General features: G+C 35.0%; 1 protein-coding gene across 3 annotated transcripts in view; it reads left to right on the top strand.

Annotated features, from left to right (window-relative positions):
- Window positions 1–20,614, top strand: part of LOC117343548 (formimidoyltransferase-cyclodeaminase-like) — a 33,227-nt gene extending 12,613 nt beyond the window's left edge. For all 3 annotated transcript variants that reach the window (XM_033905945.1, XM_033905944.1, XM_033905943.1), the window contains 8 exons: window positions 5,086–5,223; window positions 6,001–6,194; window positions 8,092–8,218; window positions 8,848–9,009; window positions 9,559–9,602; window positions 13,181–13,319; window positions 15,046–15,141; window positions 16,525–20,614. In XM_033905945.1, coding sequence (XP_033761836.1) covers window positions 5,086–5,223; window positions 6,001–6,194; window positions 8,092–8,218; window positions 8,848–9,009; window positions 9,559–9,602; window positions 13,181–13,319; window positions 15,046–15,141; window positions 16,525–16,611 — 987 coding nt within the window. In that variant the 3' untranslated portion in view covers window positions 16,612–20,614. The remainder of the gene's footprint in view (window positions 1–5,085; window positions 5,224–6,000; window positions 6,195–8,091; window positions 8,219–8,847; window positions 9,010–9,558; window positions 9,603–13,180; window positions 13,320–15,045; window positions 15,142–16,524) is intronic.
- The last annotated feature ends 1,378 nt before the right edge of the window (window positions 20,615–21,992 follow it).

Below are 21,992 nucleotides of genomic sequence, written 5' to 3'. Positions count from 1 at the left end.
TGAATTTGCACCAGAATTTGTGGAGAGCTTCCTTTAGGGAAGGGAAAAGCTTTCCTTTGGGGAAGGGGAACATATTTCGCATCTGTGGTGAGGCCGATTGGGCAAAGCCAAAAAGAGGAATAGAAGTAAGTTCTTTGAATCGCTATTTGTCATAATGGACATAATGGATTTGATCCATATTTGGTCTGAAGCATCCTCGGGTAAAGGGGAACCGATTTTGTAGAGTCTCACCCATAGAGTCTTGAGGGGATGGGGCGAATAGGGCAAATTTTGCAAATTATTTCATATTCTTCTCCTATGAAAATGAAAGGATTTGATCTTATATTTGGTCTGAGGCATCCTTGGGTGAATTAAAGGGGAATCAATTTTGTATAAATTCTTTAATATCCTTTTTCCTCAGTAGGAATGAAAGGTTTTGGTCTATGTTTGGTCTGAAGCATCCTAGATGAAGGGAAACCAATTTTGTGTTGTGCAGGTGGTAATTATATAGGATGCCATTATGTAATGAAAATGCTTGGAACCCTTACAAAGCAGTCGTTATACATAGCATGTTTGAATTTATGTATCAAAGTTGATACCAAAGTTACCAAAGTTTGTTGGTGCTCCAGTGGCTTTATTCCTTGAAGGATTGTGATCAAGCTTCACACAATTACACAGGACCATTGATGATATCTCAGACAAGTTTGAGTTTCAGAGTTGTTTGGTCAAGGTCAAGGTCACAGACAAGTTTGAGTTTCAGAGTTGTTTGGTCAAGGTCAAGGTCACAGTTACTAATTTTTTTTTTAGAAAATCTTGTCAGCCCTCTAGAGGCTTAAAATAAAGGCTTTATTCCTGGAGGGATATTTTTATCGAATTTCATACTCTCATAAAAGACCATAATATCTTGGATTGAGTTTGAGTTTCATGCTTGTAATGTCACAGTCACCATCACTATTTTTGAAAAACCTACTTCCATTTGATATAATTTCTCAAAACAATAACATATATCATTATCATTTTCCCAAATTAACACGGGGTGAAAAACACAGCAAAAAGCTTTTGTATTCTAACATCTGCATATGCCTTGTCCCTTCTGTGGTGTCTATACTTTTAGCCCCTAGCATCAAACTTGGCAGACAAGGACATGATCGAAATGTACAAGATTGTGAACAGAATTTATTAGAGAAGTATGTACATTCATATTGAACTTCGGATTGAGGAATCTGTCAGGAACATATTCCCATATCAGCCAATATCCTTGATGAGAAACTATTTTACATTTTGTTCAGTCAAAACATGCCTGGACAATCTCGCGGAGGACATTCTATAGCAAAATGCCAAAAAATATGTTAATACCTTAAGAACCAAATAAATTAACTTTGGAAAGCATGAAGAACTTTGATTATAATTATAGGGGAAATTTAAATAACAATGAACTCTTAACTGTATTATAATTATAGAGCAAATTTGATTAACAATGAACTTTAACTGCATTCTATTCTAATTGTTCCAGTGTAGAGGAGCTACATTTTTGTATGCCCCCCCCCCCACCCCCCACCAAGTTGGCAAATAATCTAGGAACAGGGGATTGTCTGCAATTAAGCCCCCCCTCCCCCCCTTAAACGATATATTCGTCTATACTGGTCAGCAAACGTTGGATCTCCCACCTTCTGTATATCGCGTATATGTTAACTTGAATAATAATGCTTTCATTTGAACATATTAGCAAAATATTCTCATAATAACTGATCAATATAAACAAACATACAACTAAATACTTAATTCTAAAATATAGCAATATGGATACAACAAAATATCGATAGAATTCAGATCGGTGAAGCTGACAATGTTTGAGAAATACAGAACAAGCTAACCAGCAATCCAATACACGTCTGGCAAAATAGGAATTTGAGTATATTCCCTAGGGTTTTGCCGATTCCAGTCCCTTTTACGAGTCTTTTAAGCAGAGTCTGCAGGGGTCAACATTAAGTTTTTTCTGCACTTGTCCCTAGGACAAGTAACATTTATATTCACTTGTCCGAATGGAATTATCACTTGTCCCACTTGAAAATTTTTAATTAAGTTAAATGATGTTTTTCAACGTCTGTGTGTCATGCAGTAAAATGATAACATTGCAATGACAACCATATTACTGATATTTATTGGTGTTTTGTCCAAGTTACATAATGAGGAAGAAAAAAAATGCTACTGACTGCCTATTTTCGATTTACAGAAACTAAACTAGTCTTATAAGAATAGAAATAAACTGACTAAAACATGAACATAATTGTAGAAATGCAATAGTGCATAAATATCTGAAATACTATATTTGCTAAATCTTGCAATAAATAGCAAACCTGCATCTGTTGCCACTTTAGTCCTTCAAATACACTTACAATTTCCTTGTACGCTTTTATTCATATTCTGTTTTTTCCCAATATGCATATTCAATTCAAAGACACCAATGTCCGGGACTGATTGAATATTTTTGAAAAACACAGAAAGTTTAGTTATCATCTGCATTAGTGTTCTGAATTAAACTATTTTCGTTATGAACAAGTCACTTCCAATGTACACTATCCATGTTTTTGTTTCTTTTTTATCATAGATATAAGGTGAAGACTTGTGAATGTTGATTTCAGAATATAAATAAACAACATGAAGATAATATAGGTTACTTGTTCCGTTGGACAAGTGTTTTGATACTTTCACTTGTCCGACAGCAATTTAGTCTGGTACCGGACCAGCGGACAAGCCTTAATGTCGACCCCTGGTCTGTCTGCATTTTTGCTTTTTACTTGTTTTGACTGACTCTGTTAAGACCACTCTGTAATAATCAATAAATTTCTTTCGTCAAGCACAGGCATATCTCAAAATTCCTTAGAAGTATTTTTGGAAAAAAATCTGCTTCTTTGATCTGTATTGTGTAACCATTCATAAAATTGGAAGGAATGCATTTTGTTCAGTTTTGAACAATAATTTGTATACTGTATGTGAATTTGTACATGTTATACATGCATTCACAAATTAGCAATGTCATGCATTCAGTAAGTAATGATGGGTGTAAATACCTGTAAAGTCTGAATACTATGTCCCTGGATTTTTTTTTATATTTTGTTTAAAGTGACAATTTCTATGCAAATATATGTGCCATAGACAACAGTGTCATAATTTCCAATGGGCATGGGGGAGATTGTGTTCAAATTTCAAATCCCACAAAACGTAACTTAATAGACCTCTTTTTGACAAACTAATATGATACTTACCTTTAAACTGCATACTTACTACTTCTTCTGTCAGTCTATAGCCCTAGCAAAGGAGGACTACTTCTTCTGTCAGTCTATAGCCCTAGCAAAGGAGGGAATTATATGTAGTAATTGCTTTGTTTGTGCATGGAAATTGCCCTAGTTAGTAGTTTATATGAGCACACTGTAGTATCATAACATTTCATATGTACATGTACATGTACTGGGAATTCTATACCTGTTTACATTTTGATGGTCATTGGTCAAGGTTGCTTGGTAAAGGTCAAAGGTCACACTTAATCACTCTGGAAAAATTATTACAGGTAATAAGATACACTGTATTATTAGCTCTCCTGGTCAGAAGGACCAAGGTGAGCTTATGCCATACTATGGCGTCCATTGCCCATTCATTGTCCCTTGTAATTGTTGTCTAGTCATCTATCTGTGAACAATTCTTCAAATGACTTCTTCTTAACAACTGATAAGTTTGGTCAATTCATTAAAAAAATTTCTTTTGTATAATTGTAGATTTTTTCATAATTAGGTCCCTTCAGAGATACAGGTGCCCTATAGGAATCGTCTCTGTTTGTCTGGTCCATCCACATATACATTTTCAGCTATTAACTTAAGTATTTATTGACCAATTTACATGAAATTTGTTTAGTTCATGAAAAATTCATGCTAAGGTCAGTAATGAAGTTCAAAGGTCAAAGTCTTTAGATGAAAAGATCAAATTGTGTATATTTTCACTGATGAATAATCTGTTATGACATTTTGAAGCAAAGTAGGTTGGAAATAAACAAGTAGTCAACTGACCTAATATCAAAGTCCGTTGATCAAAGGTCAAGGCCATTTTGGGTCCAAAGGTCAAGGACAACAACGTTGATCTCTGACAATGACCCTGGAGGTAAAAAAGCTAATATGAGCAGTATTATACAGGCATTTAATCATTTATATTTCAAATATGAAGGTGGAAGGAAACAAGAGTCACATCATATTACAGGTACAATGTATATTTTGCTTCCTTGCTATTGTTTTTGAAGTCAAAATGTCAAACATTTGGAGATTGCAGATTCCAGTCTGGAAAAGTATTTGTTATATAACTATTATATATGGGAGCTAGTATTTTGCCATAATCACTGAAATATCCTGGTGAGCAATACAGGCCCTCTGTTGAATCAAATTATTTTTAGCAATAATTTTAAGCCACAAAAAATTACTTTATTTGCATAAGAAAAAGTAAGAAATTAGGACATCACAATCAATGAATCATTAATTTTCAGCTGGCTGGGACAAAGTCAAGGGAGCTGTTGCTATACCACGGGGTTGGTGTCGTGGTTGGCATCTGTAGACACCTAGCTAGGTTAAAGTTTTTATAAAACAGTGCTATGTCAATACTAATGAGGATATAGCTTAGGTGTTTGACGTGTATGTTCCTTATGACAAGTCCTTTCTATCGGTATTACGTTTGCAGACCTGCATACCTTGACATTGACCATGACGGTGATATATGACCTCCTTTTAAAAAACTAATCCAAATTATATTTCAACCCACTTTGCGGGCTTTGTTGTCTAATCTGACAGTTTTTTTTTTTAATATTTCATGTTAATAAAATTTAGTTATAGCATTAAGTCTTTATTTTGTTGTATTTGAGGAAGATTTCAATTCGATCAATACACAGTCATTAATGATAGTGCAAAAATAAATGCCTAGTGAATATTAATATAAATCTACAAACAAATGTATGAATGTTTACAAGGTCATAGCCCTGTGAAATTAACAGCTATACAGTATTGCTTAGCTTACAACAACACTTATTCTGTTGTTTTCCTGATTTCAAGTTTTAATGTCTTCTCACAGCCAGGAAGAATGAAGAATGTACAAGCTATTGGATGGTACTTAGACGAGGCCAACCTGGCTCAAGTGTCCGTCAACATTACCGACTACAAGTCCACACCCATACATATGGTGTATGAGGAAATCCTTAAAGATGCTCAGGTAAAAGGACACCTGTATATTTATCATGGACAACTTAGAATAAATCTTTTGTAAAAAAAAAAAAAAAAAAAAAGAAAATTGCATGAATTTTGTTTTTATATTATGAAGTTCTGAATTTCATTTACATGTATTCATATTTATTTTGGAAATTAGTTATAAACTTGTTAAACAATACATATTGTATATTCACAATTTATATTGAGATGAAAATCAGAAGTTGAAAAATATTCAAATTCTCACTTAATCATCAAAGGCCCAAGTATTCCCTGTATCAAAGGTTACCATGAAACACCTTCAAAGTCTCTATACTTCCAATGAATGGTGTTTAATATGGTATGTGATTTACATAACTGGCCTGTTCTTCCATGTCATACATATTGTAAGATACATGTGTAATAACACTATTGTGACGTCATGATAAATATGTGACGTCACATGATTGTCCGGGTTGATGGAAACGTCCCATCTTAGCCAGGTTTTGCCTGTCTTATATTGAAACAGTTATATTCTCTAATAAATTCCATATGACATAGCCACTCATGTAAATTCCTCTATATATAATCTGATTTGTGGCTTGTGATTCAAAGAAAACAATTATTCTTGTATAATATGCTTTTCTAAAGTTTTGTTAAAAAATCACACACAACTCGTCCAGGAGGGAGCTACTTTTATACATATTATACATTCAAGTTGTTTATGTTATACCTGGTCTGTGTATTAACACTTGACACTCTAATAAAAGTTAATCTTGAACTTCAAATGATTTGATTATCCTAGGAGTTGAATCTTGCGGTAGTGGGCTCCCAGATTGTTGGACTGGTACCCCTGGAGGCCATCATACAGGTCGCTGACTACTACATGGAGAAGGACAACTTGTTCATACTGGAGGAAGATCAGAAGTTACGTCTCGTTATCAACAGACTCGGACTTAACTCCCTCGGGCCATTCAGTCCTAAGGAGAGGATCATTGAGTAAGTAACCTCTTCATTGTTGCTGTCATTGCCGTCATTGTCATTTTCAATGACCAGTGATGGAGGGATCATTTAAGTGTTAATAGCGTATAAAGATAGAACTGTTCAAGGAGAACCTGGTGCATGGGATATCATGTTTACAAATTATTCTAAACAAAAATTCAATAACCAATCTTTTTTTTATGCCCCGCCATGAAAGGGGGGTGGGGGCATATAGTGTTACCCATGTCCGTCCCATTACATTGCGTCTCATCCCGTCCCATCCCATCCCATCCCGTCCCATCCCGTCCCATCCCGTCCCATCCCATCCCAATGTAATATAGCTAGCTAATCTCTGGAACTGCTGATGCATCCTCACTAAAATGTGTTTCGGGGTGTCACATGGCAGCGGGGGCATTTATATCTTCGACATTTTCTAGTTTGTTCATTACGGTAAACCTCCGATTAATTCGAACACGCGGATAGTTCGACCACACATTTTTTTCTAGAAAAACAGTAATTTTTTAGCTAGTAATAGTTCGAACTCTGGCTGTTTATAACTGACACCATTTCGGATAGTTTGAACTTGTCAAATGAAGAACGTAAAGTAAGGTTTTTTTTATCGGCAAACTCAATTGAAAGCTCGCGACGACCCGGCCCCGATGATCGGCCCAGAAATGCCAAGATTTAAATTTGATCAACAAGCACGTTTAGGTTATAAGATTGTATGCGTGATCATTAGAATGCGTCTGTGATTCAATAAATGCCACATATTTTAGCTTTAATTCAGTTTTTGTTACATTGCAAAATACACCACGCACGAGACAGCTGATTGCAAAATTTAGGCCCCGACAATGTATAAATAACATGCGATATTTGTATTCGCGCTGTGTATGGCAAACTAAGAAATCGTCCGTGTATTTTCACATATAACTAGTGTTAACTTAGCATTATGATTATTTAATTGTAACTGGACAATCTCTTAAGTATTGCAAATTAAGGTATTACCTGAAAAACTGCGACCTCACGCTAGGTAAGCAGGCCACGCGAGGTGTCGCTTGCGGTAAAGTTGAAAGGATCGGCCGCCCGATCGTGCCGAGTGACGTGAAGAGCATTCATATCCAGTCAAAACAATCCACAGGTGTCCCAATTAGTGATGGATAATTTTGCAGGTATTAACTATGTTTTGTAGATAATACGACTGGACATATTTAAAAGCAGACATGTTGATGTTCTGACCTAATTTTACCAACACATATCGCCTATTTTTACAGTAGTGGTTTCGTAAACGCAACAGGTTATAAAGACTGCTTTTGATGTATTTAAGAGACCATTTGTTACAATAATAAAGAGATAGTATAAAAAATATAATCATGCAAAGATTATACTGTACAAATGTTTAACTTTTATGTCACAAATGAAACGTGTACTGTACTGTTTTGGGGCCTACTGTAGCTACGCATTGCCATATCCGCGAGCGGCTTCGCTCAAAAACCATCATAATTATCGCGAAATGAAGAACGTTTAACGATCAATTAATATTGAATTAAATGAAAAACTATCATTTTACTTACTTATAAATGTGCCATTGTTCAGGCCGCCGTTGTTACGTATCAGATTTACGATGGATGTGTTTGTGTCTAATGATTTTACTCTGCCGAGATTTTCGCCGATATTGTCTCGAATAGTTCGAACTCACGCATATTTTCTGAAGCATAATTTCGAATAATTCGAACAGGTTCATCAATATTTATTTAATTTTGTTCAAACTAACCGGAGGTTTACCGTACTTAAATGACTGTAAAAATTATTACACAAAGAAAATATATTCCTGAGTCTGTGTGATCGAAATTCCTCATAACTGATGATTTTCAAATAAATTCTATTTGATATTGATGGTAGATGACTTACATTCCAGGTATATGATTTCTGAAGATAAGGAAGGGCCACTTATCAGTATGGACATACGTGACTTTATCCTTACAGTGGGGTCAAGGTCACCAACTCCAGGAGGTGGCTCTGTGGCAGCATTATCAGCTGCTTTGGTAGGTCCATCTTATCTATAGTACACAGATTATCTATATACCTTAAGGTACAATTAATATCTCTGACAAAGAGTAATTATGATCGATTGAAAACAAGAAAAGGCCTTTGTCTTTTTTTAATACAGCTACATTTTACACATTAATACCTTTTTGAGCTTCTCTTTTACAGTGGATAAATAAACCCCTACCGATGAAGCTGGGGGCACGTTAGGTTTCCTCTGTACATGTCATATGTACGTAAAACCAAAGTTTGTCAACACTCTAGCGGCTTCATTCCTTGAGAGATTTTGATCAAATTCACACAATGATAAAGGACCATTAAATCTTGGACAAGTTTGAGATTCAATGTTTTTGGGTCAAAGTCAAGGTCACTGTTACTATATTTAGCTGGGGCTGGTAGTTATAGGGGACATGTAATGCTTTAGCAATACCCAGTATGTTTGTAATTTTTTCATTTTTTTTCTGTGCTATACATGTATTTCTATACAGTGGGTGCAGGTTTATTCGTTTTTTTTGACAAGCAGTATATATGCTGTCAGTAATGTAGCATCTTTATCTCAACTTTATGTGCAAAGAAAAACCAAATGGTCTGTAAACTATGAACTTTAATTATATGAGTTATTTTTTAGGGAGCTGCCCTTGGTGCTATGGCAGGATTTTTGAGCTATGGAAACAAAAAATTCTATGAGTTGGATGCTAAGATGAGAAAGCTGCTACCACCATTGTACAAAACTATGAAGGACTTGATGTCCTTTGTTGATGCAGATGCAGCAGCCTTCAGTGAATATATGGTAAAAAACCTGTGTAATGAGACCTTCAGTGATCTTATCATGGCAAAAACCTGTGTAATCTGAACTCCAGTGAATGCATTAAATCCTGTATTATCAAACATTTATTGTGACTAAAACCTGTGTAATCAGAACTCCAGTTTAAATATCAAATAAACCTGTATAATCAGAACTTCATTGAATGTATCATAATCAAAACCTGTGTAATCAAAACTTCATTGAATGTATCATAATCAAAACCTGTATAATCAGAACTTCATTGAATGTATCATAATCAAAACCTGTATAATCAGAACTTCATTAAATGTATCATAATCAAAACCTGTGTAATCAGAACTTCATTGAATGTATCATAATCAAAACCTGTATAATCAGAACTTCATTGAATGTATCATAATCAAAACCTGTGTAATCAAAACTTCATTGAATGTATCATAGTTCTTTTCATTGTGGTTTGAATTCAGACTGAGCATAATGCAGTTTAGTTTATCACAAAGTTAGAGATGTGATAATCTGTGACACGAGTTGTTGAAATGTGTTTTATTTCCACAGCTGGCCAGTAAACTACCACAAGATACTGAAGAGGATAAAGCTCTGTAAGTAAAATTTGTGGCCACTGGACTCTTTCTAGACTACCACAGTATCTTTTATCTAATATGTCTGCCCTTTAAACTCAGAACTGTAATTTCTTGTGTATTGCCCGCGGGCTATATGATTTACACCATTAAAAATTGGCTTCTACAGGCTACTGATTAAGTATACCTTCTGACAAGAAGCGGGCTTTATGATTTAAAACATTAAAAAATGCCTTCTGCGGGCTATAAGTATACAATTATATCTAGAAATATGTTGTGAAGGCAATACAACTCTTAACTACAAGACTGAGAGCTAAATACTTAAAGGGAAGGTTGGTACTTATACTTAATTATGTAGCAGATAATCTGCGGGCAATGCTCCAGAGCGGGCTATCTGCAGATTTAACTTATAAAACCATTATTAGCTCACCTGCCCGAAGGGCAAGTGAGCTTATGCCATGGTGCGGCGTCCGTCGTCCGTCCGTCTGTCCGGCCGTCCGGCCCTCCGTCCGTCCGGCCGTCCGGCGTCAACTTTTTCATTTAAACAACTTCTTCTCAATAACCAAGAGGCCCAGGAACTTCATATTGGGCCTGTAGCATACTGGGGTGAAGAGCTTCCAAGTTTGTTCAAATAATTGACCTTGACCTTCATTCAAGGTCACATGGGTCAAATAGGCTATAATCTTCAAACGACTTCTTCTCAATAACCAAGAGGCCCAGGGACTTGATATTGGGCCTGTAGCATGCTGGGATGAAGGGCTACCAAGTTTGTTCAAATAAATGACGTTGACCTTCATTCAAGGTCACATGGGTCAAATAGGCTATAATCTTCAAACGACTTCTTCTCAATAACCAAGAGGCCCAGGGACTTGATATTGGGCCTGTAGCATGCTGTGATGAAGGGCTACTAAGATTGTTAAAATAAATGACTGTGACCTTCATTCAAGGTCACATGGGTCAAATAGGCTATAATCTTCAAACAACTTCTTCTCAATAACCAAGAGGCCAAGGGACTTGATATTGAGCCTGTAGCTTGCTGGGGTGAAGGACTACCAAGTTTGTTCAAATAAATGACCTTGACATTCATTCAAGGTCACATTGGTCAAATAGGCTATAATCTTCAAACAACTTCTTCTCAATAACCAAGAGGCCCAAGAACTTGATATTGGGCCTGTAGCATGCTGGGATGAAGGGCTACCAAGTTTGTTCAAATAAATGACGTTGACCTTCATTCAAGGTCACATGGGTCAAATAGGCTATAATCTTCAAACGACTTCTTCTCAATAACCAAGAGACCCAGGGACTTGATATTGGGCCTGTAGCATGCTGGGGTGAAGGGCAACAAAGTTTGTTCAAATAAATGACCTTGACCTTCATTCAAGGTCGAATGGGTCAAATAGGCTATACTCTTCAAACAACTTCTTCTCAATAACCAAGAGGCCAAGGGACTTGATATTGGGCCTGTAGCATGCTAGGGTAAAGGGCTACAAAGTTTGTTCAAATAAATGACGTTGACCTTCATTCAAGGTCACATTGGTCAAATAGGCTATAATCTTCAAACGTCTTCTTCTCAATAACCAAGAGGCCCAGGGACTTGATATTGGACCTGTAGCATGCTTGGGTGAAGGGCTACAAAGTTTGTTCAAATAAATGACCTTGACCTTCATTCAAGGTCACATTGGTCAAATAGGCTATACTCTTCAAACAACTTCTTCTCAATAACCAAGAGGCCAAGGGACTTGATATTGGGCCTGTAGCATGCTAGGATGAAGGGCTACAAAGTTTGTTCAAATAAATGACCTTGACCTTCATTCAAGGTCGAATGGGTCAAATAGGCTATATTCTTCAAACAACTTCTTCTCAATAACCAAGAGGCCAAGGGACTTGATATTGGGCCTGTAGCATGCTAGGGTAAAGGGCTACAAAGTTTGTTCAAATAAATGACGTTGACCTTCATTCAAGGTCACATTGGTCAAATAGGCTATAATCTTCAAATGTCTTCTTCTCAATAACCAAGAGGCCTAGGGACTTGATATTAGACCTGTAGCATGCTTGGGTGAAGGGCTACAAAGTTTGTTCAAATAAATGACCTTGACCTTCATTCAAGGTCACATTGGTCAAATAGGCTATACTCTTCAAACAACTTCTTCTCAATAACCAAGAGGCCAAGGGACTTGATATTGGGCCTGTAGCATGCTAGGATGAAGGGCTACAAAGTTTGTTCAAATAAATGACCTTGACCTTCATTCAAGGACACATGGGTCAAATGGGCTATATTCTTCAAACAACTTCTTCTCAATAACCAAGAGGCCCAGGGACTTGGTATTGGGTCTGTAGCATGCTTGGGTGAAGGGCTACCAAGTTTGTTCAAATAAAGACCTTGACCTTCATTCAAGGTCATATTGGTCAAATAGGCTATATTCTTCAAATGACTTCTTCTTAATAACCAAAAGGCCCAGGGACTTGATATTGGGTCTGTAGCATGCTGGGGTGAAGGGCTACAAAGTTTGTTCAAATTAATGACCCTTGACCTACATTTAAGGTCACAGGGGTGAAATCGGCTTAAATCTGTAAACAATAATTTTGCGATAGCCAAGAGCCTCGTAGACCAGATATTAGGCCAATAAAATGCTGGAATGAAGGACTAGAAAATTTATTAATATGAATAAACCTAGCTTACTATGATAATCAGCATAGTATCTGTAGAAATGACCTCAATCAACTTCAAAGTTGCTGTAGAGCCAGGTGAGCGATACAGGCCCATTGGGCCTCTTGTTTGGCTTGTGTGGGCAATCTGACGGAGCAGGCAATACACAAGAAATTACAGTATGTAGTGTTTTAAATAGAACAAATAACAGAAAGTTGTGTATATTACAACATTTGATAACATAAAACAATCCATACTCATGAAACATATTAATAATAACATACATCAACATATATGTTGCACCTACAAACATACATATATATACTAAACTTATATACATGTATGTACGTGGCAAAAAGCAACACCTATATAAAAGTTTTTGGCATATTTCGGGTAGACTCATCATAACTCTAATGATACCATTCCCCCCCTCAATTCAGGCAGTGGGTAAGTTTGTTTGGAAAGACCTTAAAATCTGTAGATCTCCAGTTTTCCAGCTTTGACATCTTGTCTGTTATGACGTCAGTTGGAGGTGATTTATATTGAAACATATCAATACATTGTGCATCATTGCCCTTAGTCAATCTTGTCGAATAGCTAGCTATTACAAACATCTGTTTTGCTAATTATTTCATTTCTTCCCCACTAAATTTGATTTTGTTAACTTTGTAACTGAGACTTGTAATGCCAAACCTTACCGCTAGGTAGGACATAATTACATGTACCTGCTTATTAATAAACTAAAGTAAAGAAAGTGGTCAATTGGCAGTGCGCTAACACTTTACCTTTTCATGGTGGTGACCAGGGTTTGATTCCCTTACTGGACGTGAAGTTTCAGTTTCATCCATTGTGTTTCCATCTGGACCAGTAAGAGGGACTAATATACATGTAGTATGATATAACTTGTTTCAAAATTGAATGTAAAATAAATATTCAGTTTATATTTTTAAAGGAGAGAGGAGGCGATGCAGGATGGTTTGATGACTGCAGTACATGTGCCTCTCACTGTGTCGAGGATCACTAACTCCATGTGGCCTACCCTGAAGGAACTAGCGACAGTGGCAAACATCAACTGTAAATCTGACTTACAGGTAAATTAGAAGTCCTGCATCAACATCAAAATTTAAAATAAACAGGGAAAATTTATTTTGTCTACTAAATGTATAATTTTCAGGAGAAATATTCAAATGTAAAATACATTTTGATGAGTCCATGTAATTGATAGATAAATGTATCAAAATGTATTTCATTGTATTCAACTTGGTTGATGTTTTGTGTTTAGCTACAGTCCCTTCAAAGCAGTAACAAGGGGAGATATTCCCTACAATAGCCCATGTCTGGTAATATGAAAGCACACCAATATATAATGCAGTTCTGTGTAAATGCTACCAATGTAATGCTACCTCGTCATCCTGTAATAAATCTGTCTCCTTTGTTGAGTTAAGGTCTATATGTTGACCGCATGGTTTATTGCAGGATAAATACGCTATATATATATTGGAATATTTATTATGAAGGCATGCAATATTTACATATATCAGCATAATTATGTACATGTATATAAATTCACATTTTTGCATGGATGGAGCTTTAAAATTCTTATAGCTTTTTGAAATACAATACCTTGCAGTTAATGTTAACCATAACTTATTGAGGGATTAGTGCTGAAATACAAGCTTCCTACATGAATGAGATTACAAGAAGATGAAAAACAATTTCACAATTAATCTATCGGTACACAATGGTTATTTGATAATTAATCCATTATCCAATATATTCATAAATGCTGCAAACATTTTTTATAGAATAACCAAAATTGGCATTAGTATACATTGATGCTCTCTAAAACTCTTCATCGCAGTCACTATTTCTAACATTTCAACAAATGAGTAAGTCTGTGGACCAGTGGAAGCTGAAAGTCAAGTTGGTTTAGTTTGATTTACATTGCAGTACAGTCCCAGATTAAAAGATATTATTATGCCTAGTGAAATATAAATTTTGGCAAGTGATTACATGAGAATTAAGTGAATTTATTAAATCTAATATTGACAGAGAAAGATGTTGGAATGTATAGCAGAAGGGAGGACACATTTCTACGCCATATAACTGACACGCCAGTCTATTTTTTACTGTGCATATATGTATAATCTTTGTCACTAGGACAAAGAATATTGTTGCAAACACCAGGGACAACATGCTCTAACATTGTTTGATGTCACTGCATGCTACATCAAATAAATTTTAATTCCTAGTGTAATCCTAAGCCAGCCCTTGGCAAGCATTACTCGAAAAGTAAATACGGTTCCAAAAGTTTATTTACAGGGTAAAGAAACCTGCCATTAATTATATGAAACTATCACTGATAATATATATACATAAATAGCGAAATATATATAAATCTGGAGCTTACTACTTAAACGTTCCTTATACATGTACATGGACACATATTATAAGAATATGTATATTACAAATAGGTGGCTACTTACCAGAGACCAAAGAGGGAGGTTGGAACGTTTAGCTCCTTCCTGCTTGAAAGCTTGGCGATAAGTGATGGGGGTAAACAACGCAGACACACTGTTGACATGTGCTGGTGAAATCATGTGCAACTCACTCTCTCACAACACATGATATACCTGTGGTGACACGGGTATATGCAAGACGACACAAACATGTGTAACCTATTGCAATTAGTACACCCTGTTACACTAGTAATCTTCATATTGCAGGTAGCAGAAGAAATGTAATATTGCATTGTGTGTTTTATAAACCGGTCCTGCTTCCTGTCTGCCTATAATTGATAAGTCTGTTGTATTGCAGGTCGGGGTAAGGACACTAGAGACCGCTGTGTGGGGAACATTCTACAACGTAATGACCAACCTTAAAGATCTGAAGGATGATGAGATCAAGGCAAAGGTCAGTGGTTTTGTTAGCTCACCGGTTAATTTATAGTAACCGTGAGGTAATGCTGTACTCCCGGGGTCTGCGACCGCATCGGTGTCGGCGTCGGCGTCGGCGTCCTATCCCACTTTAAAGTTTTTGGGATAATTTTTTTGAAAGCTTGCAATTCCCAAAGTATATATACACCTCACCCATTTCTAATTTGGTTTATATAGTCCAGGAGTGATGTTATGGCAAAATCATGCAGATAAAAAATTGTAATTTTTTCACATTTTACCATTTTGTGGACTTAATTTTTTTGGCACCAAAACCCGCTTAAAGATTTTGGGGTATGTTTTAGAAAGCTTGTAAGGCCACACCCTTCTAATTTGGTTTATACATCTGTTAGAGGTCTAGGAGCGATATTATGTGACATACAATTTCAAAATGACATGCTTATACATACATAAAAAATGAATGCATAGTGTGATTGCTGCCGCCGGTGAGCTTTTGCAATCATTGATTGTACTTGTTGTTATTGTCTTGGTTCTCGCATTGAGAACTTGACATTGCTTGGATTTTTAAAATTTTTATAGCAAGTGTCATTGTTACAGAAAGTTCTTACCCTAGCTAGGCCTTCTGGAGCAAACTTGTCTTAATCTTCTTATATTTCTTTTGCTCATATCTTTCTTTTGGCCAATTGGTTTATTGATTTCATTAGAAATAAGTTTTATCTTCTTCAGTAATGGAGATCTTCCACCACAGTTGTGCACTTGTAATGCCCTGCCCCCACTTAGGCTAGGGAGACCCTGGTTTCCTTGTAGACTTGAGACTTGTAGTCCCCACATTGAATCTGGGATCTCTAGTCTGCACTCCGACTATGGAGCCCATGGTTCCCTTGTAGACTTGAGACTTGTAGTCCCCACATTGAATCTGGGATCTCTGGTCTGCACTCCGGCTATGGAGCCCATGGTTCCCTTGTAGACTTGAGACTTGTAGTCCCCACATTGAATCTGGAATCTTTGGTCTGCACTCGACTATGGAGCCCATGGTTCCCTTGTAGACTTGAGACTTGTAGTCCCCACATTGAATCTGGAATCTTTGGTCTGCACTCCGGCTATGGAGCCCATGGTTCCCTTGTAGACTTGAGAGTTCTGGTCCCCACATTGAATCTGGAACCTCTGGTCTGCACTCCGGCTAGGGAGCCCGTGGTTTCCTTGTAGAATTGTGACTTCTGGTTCCCACATTGAATCTGGAACCTTACTTATACAATGTTAGTCATTTCTATTCTGATTTTATTGTATATAAATCAATAGATATGATATCCAACAGTGTTAGTAAAAATCTCTATTCTGATTTTGTTGTATAGTATTCTGATTTTGTTGTATAGAAATTAATAGATTTAATATCCACTTACAGGTGAAAAAAGAAATTGATGCTGCTGTACATTTAGCTCAAGCCAGCTGTGCAGAAATTCTGTCAATTTTGGACGGAAGAAATGAATGAATGCTCTTCACAGCATAATATCTAGCTTACAGATATCTCTATATTACATTCTTCTTCATTGTGTGTGTGTGTGTACATGGGAAAAGGGGAAAGGTACAAGGGTATTAAATGTGAAGTGGAATCTTGTCCAGGGTGATTTATTTTAGGAAGATAAACAATGGCAGGAATTTCTGCAATAATGGAAGTTGATTTATATCAGAAAAGTATTTTGTTCTTGAATGACTCTAAGAAAGAACATTTTCCAAATATAAGTGCTTGGAAGGTAAATTTTCCTGGTAATTGTTGTTTGGATTGAACAGGTTCCACATACTGTACATATGTTTGACATATGTATGTTGAGACACTGCTTGTGTTTATATTTGTGATAAGTGTTGTATTGTTTGTAAGCATTATGCATTGTATTTTTGTTGTATTATGTAACTTGAATGATCTGGACTTCTTTATGGAGGAAAAATCTAGTGTAATCAAATTATGTTCTTGATCAATGAAACTCGCCACTTTGATCACTAGTAATATTTAAGTAATCTAGAAAATGTTTCGTGTTGAAAAATATCTAAAATAGCAATAATTTTCTAGATTATCAAATATTTCCATTATCATATTATTGTAAGAATTCAAAATCATCCAGAGTGCATGTCATTTAAAGTCCACTCCATATCATACAATATATTTTAGTAATATGTCTGTATTGAACTCTTTTGGAATTAGAGTGCGACCATCTTACAATAAACTAACATACATCCTTAAATATTATTATTTCAGCTTGTAAGTTTTGAATAGAAAGCAATTTGTCCATGTAATTGGAGTTTGATAAAGAGGTTTTTGCTGGGTGTTATTTTTAGCGAGGTCTGTGATTTCATGCCATTGTGATTTATAAACATTCCTATGGAATTTATGTTTAAACTTTTAACTTGTTATTTTTTTATAATTTTATATATGGTAATTTATTATAATACTTTGTATCAACTGGAAATTTCTGTGATTTTGTACTAGATATATAGTATGTACCAAGATTTAAATTTTTTTTTTTTTATAATTCCATAAAGATATTTTTGAGGATAGTGTTTGCCTATGAGAATCTACAAAAATTGTGATTAAGTTTAATTGTTTTCAAATCAACTTGGTTGGTATGTATTTGTTATTGTCATGTGTGACTAGTCATAAACACGGAAAGGATTTGTAAAAGCTGTTATCATACTGATCAGTGGTTGTGATTGCTTATAAATCTGTATAAAACTGCTGAACACATAAACTAAAATTCAATTTCATTATTTTTGAAATATATATAAACAAATTATAAAATTTATTTTTAAAACTGTATCTAAATAAGTCTGATTTGGTGATAGAAAAATAAATATATGAAATTCCGTATTAGGAAAATTGTAACAAGGTTGGTGAGGAGACAACATTTCCATAAGCCTTGTTCCAGAATGTTATATGTATTATGTTATATGTATACAATTTGTTTGTCCGTCCTAATAAACAATAATGCAATCCAAAACATTACTGTATTTATACAACACTAAGCCCATGCTTGGTAATAAGCCCACCTTTGCCTTTTGCAGTCCATTAAAGATGCTGACATACCCCCTGGTATGCTGTTTGAATTATTTTGCATAAGCCCGCCGGTCTTTAATAGCTTGTGTGTTGGTCCTCTGGGCTTTTAACAGGATAAATACAGTAGATACTGCCCAGAAAAATAAGGAAAACTGGTCTCAGTAGACTGAAAATCTTGATAGAAAGGTTGTACAGAAACAAACGTTCTGAAGACTGTGATTATAATGTAGTGATTGTTCAAGAAAAAGCTTTACAATGAACTAAGTGAATGTTACAGAAAACTTTGTCAGTAAACCAGAAAGAGAGAAAAAATCTGTTTTTGGAAATATACCCTATAGTTACCAATAGTTTGGTGATTTGTTTGGTGTTATCATAGGCATCTTAATATTTCCGCAAAAAATTATTCATATCTGTTCTGTGTGAATTTTCATGGTAGAGGTGCAAATTATTCTTTGCAAATCTTTGCAGCAGTTACATCTCGTATGTCTGTCAGTGTTGTTTTAAGTCCATTTCATGATGTACCCATGAATTAACATTTGTATCGCTTTCACTGTGTATGTCACTACAGTATTTTTTAAAACAATTGTTATTGTGATACTTGAATTCACAAACAATGACAGATGCAATAAATTTGCCGAAAATCAATATAATGCAAATATACGTAAATTTATAATGATTTTCAGTACATAATGTTTCACATTTTAAAAAATTATAATATCAACCTTAAAGAAACAAGCATTTAACACCATAAAAATATAGTTTTTATATTGTTGGTAAATAGTTAAATCTGTAATTTCTGTAAAACTTTACCTTACCTTCTTCAACCAAAACCTCACTCTAAAACAGTTTACTTCTGTCTTTATTAAATCATTTCAGGAGAATAACTAACATTCCTAGTCATCAGAAAATATTGAAGAAATCGTCCATTGTTTGTAAACTTTCCTGTTTTCCATTTTAACAAGTTTGTAACCAAATGAATTAAACTAATATACATTGTATTGTGTATAGTTTTATAGTATATTTAAATTATTGTTACATATAATTAACTATGAAAAGTATTTTGTTATTTATCTTACTGTTAAGGTGTTGGAAATATTTGAAAATTAATATATTTGTATGTAGATCTTTCAATGATTTGCTGCTGAGAAAATTGTTTAAAGTATAGTTTGTAAGATATGGTAAAAAATTACATTTCAAATGTATTATTTTCTTACAACATTTGTCCTCAATGTGAAGTGTGATACACAGTGAAGTATGAATTAAAATATTTTTTATACTAGTTTAACTCAGGCTATTGTTGGTAAATTTCGGTATTAAGATGGAAATGTATAATAGTATTTTATATTCAAAGAATTGTTGAAATAATTTGAAAACAATAGAAAGTCCCGTTAAGATATGAATTATTTATTTAATTTATTAGAACCTCGTTACTAGCAGTATTAACGTTTTACAAATAAAAGTTAACTTTTTACAAGCAAGTTCCTGCTAATTTTTTGCAACATTTCGCTAGTGATATACAATTTCAATGTTTTTAGGGGTAAGCCTTGCATAATTATTACCCCCTGTCAAATCGTTAGGTTAGTTTAAGAATAGGACAAAACCGAAAACACCTACACTAATGGGAGATTGGTTAATGTGCAAAGAAATTGTACGGCCCTTGTACAGCCTACCAACCATTGAGATGAGATTTTCAAAACTGAATTCAATTGTCTCCTTTTATTATATCATTGTCAATATTTTTAGTCAACTATCTTTTATATTCAATGAAAAATGTACAGAAAATTAGAAGGAACTTGTATTTATATATGGTTTATATATGGAGCTCTATGTGTGCCTGACTTGTTGTTGTATATACACACCAGTTTACTTCCGAATCATAATTTTAATTCTGTTTTTGTAATTTTTTCTTTTTAATTTCATAATAAAAAAAAATCATTGCCTCCATTTTTACCTGGTACGTCTTGTCAATTAATTAAATACACATTATTATGATATCAATTTTTTCCCTTGTAAGTTGATTAGATTTTATTTTTAATTAATCTAAATTTATTGCTGAAAATATTTTAACCTTTAATTTATCTATATTGAAATAAAGCAGTGTTACCTACATACATTTTAATGTTTTCTGTAATTCTTATCTTCCTTATGACAAATAGCTCTTTTAATTAGATAAAGTCACAGCTTCTATCGTATATTTCACAAAGGAGTTTTTCCTACGATCTTGTTCACTGCCATGAAGTGTAGTTGTGTTGCGTGAATCTAGAGGCTGTGATACTTTGCGTTCTGCCTGTAGATGATGCTTGATTCAGCACAGGTGGATATTTAGATTCGTTGTCGGACACCTAATTCTTAATGATACGCCAATTCCTTAAAAAGTGAAACTATTATAACTTTGATCAATACAAAAATGTAGCCGATAGGTATAAAAAATATTAAAACTTTTAAAGTAAAAATATAATAACGACATCAACAAATATTTGATTTTTAGGGACTTTGAAAATTTCCAACAATATAGACATAACTTAATTTCTTGTTGTACAAAATATGGTTTTTCATTGATTTTGTCATTTTTTTTGTAACTTACATTAAGGTGTGGTATGTTAGCTATTATAATACCATCTTGTTTACATGGTAACCTGCTTTGAAGTAATATCTATTAAAATGGTTTGATATGTAAGAAGAGTTTGTGTTGCTCATTCTCGATGTAGTTTTAAACCCCTTGTTAACAGCATAAAATATCCTCAGAAAAATGACCTGAAGGGGCAGGATAACCTAAAGCCACCGTGCTTCATCCGTCACTGTGCACTTTACGTGAACTTTTCATATTTCGAACTTCTCAAGTTCCACCAGAAGGTTTCGGCTCAAACTTACCTGAAATGGTTTGACCTAAGACTTGTTATGTCGGTCCAAAATCTGCTTGAAAAAAGACATTTCTTAATCTTCTCCAGTTCCATTGGTTGTTATTTTTTGCTCATTCCAAAATCTAAGATGGACACCATGGCAGCCATCTTGAAAAACACATTTTAGACTCCTTCTCCAGTTCCACTGGTGCCATTGAGCTGGAAATTGGTAGGAATGTTAAGGATGGAGAGCCAAAAAAGTATTGTTATTTTTCTGCCTCGTTAAAACTTTGACATGGCAGCCACAGCAGCCATTGTGTAATATGATTGCGCAATACTAGTTTTCCTGAACAACACATTTTGAAGTTATTCTCAAGTTCCACCAGTGGGATTCAGCTTAACTTTAAATGATCTTGAGATTGTCTGGACCAAGTGTTGTTATTTTCTGGGTTGATCCGAAATCTAAGATGGCCACCCTGATCAACAATATCACTTGCTATCGAGTATGTACACTACAACAAGTACCAGGGTCTTTAAAGTCAGATGACTGTTAAGGCCCATGGACCTCTTATCTGGAAAATGTAGTACGATAAAATGTACAGTACTTATCACCTACAGGGGGTCGTACAAGTCCAGTCAAGACAATAACAGATTGCTTTTCACAGCCAGATGATTACCACAAGGTGATTTCATGTGTAAAGTTTGCATGACCTTCACAATTATTAATTAAAGATCAAAAGGTTTTCATCCAATTTTTGGGTAGTGTCCAGATTTGATCATCTTATTCACTGCATGTGGTAAATATGTATTGTCACCCCATACTCTCAAGTGGCCAGTTCTCGGTTAGGGCCAAAGGTCAAGTTTTCATATGATCTGTATAAACAGGACAAATCTTCAATTTCGATCCATACAAACAAATCAAAGACCTCCGATCTGGACAAAATGAAAGTCTGAAAACTTTGTACTGTATAACACATGATGTGG

This window comes from Pecten maximus, chromosome 15, assembly GCF_902652985.1.
Source record: "Pecten maximus chromosome 15, xPecMax1.1, whole genome shotgun sequence".
In the NCBI taxonomy this organism is placed as follows: Eukaryota; Metazoa; Mollusca; class Bivalvia; order Pectinida; family Pectinidae; genus Pecten; species Pecten maximus.
The sequence above is the reverse complement of the archived record's forward strand: the minus strand, read 5'-3'. Positions and strand labels throughout refer to the sequence as shown.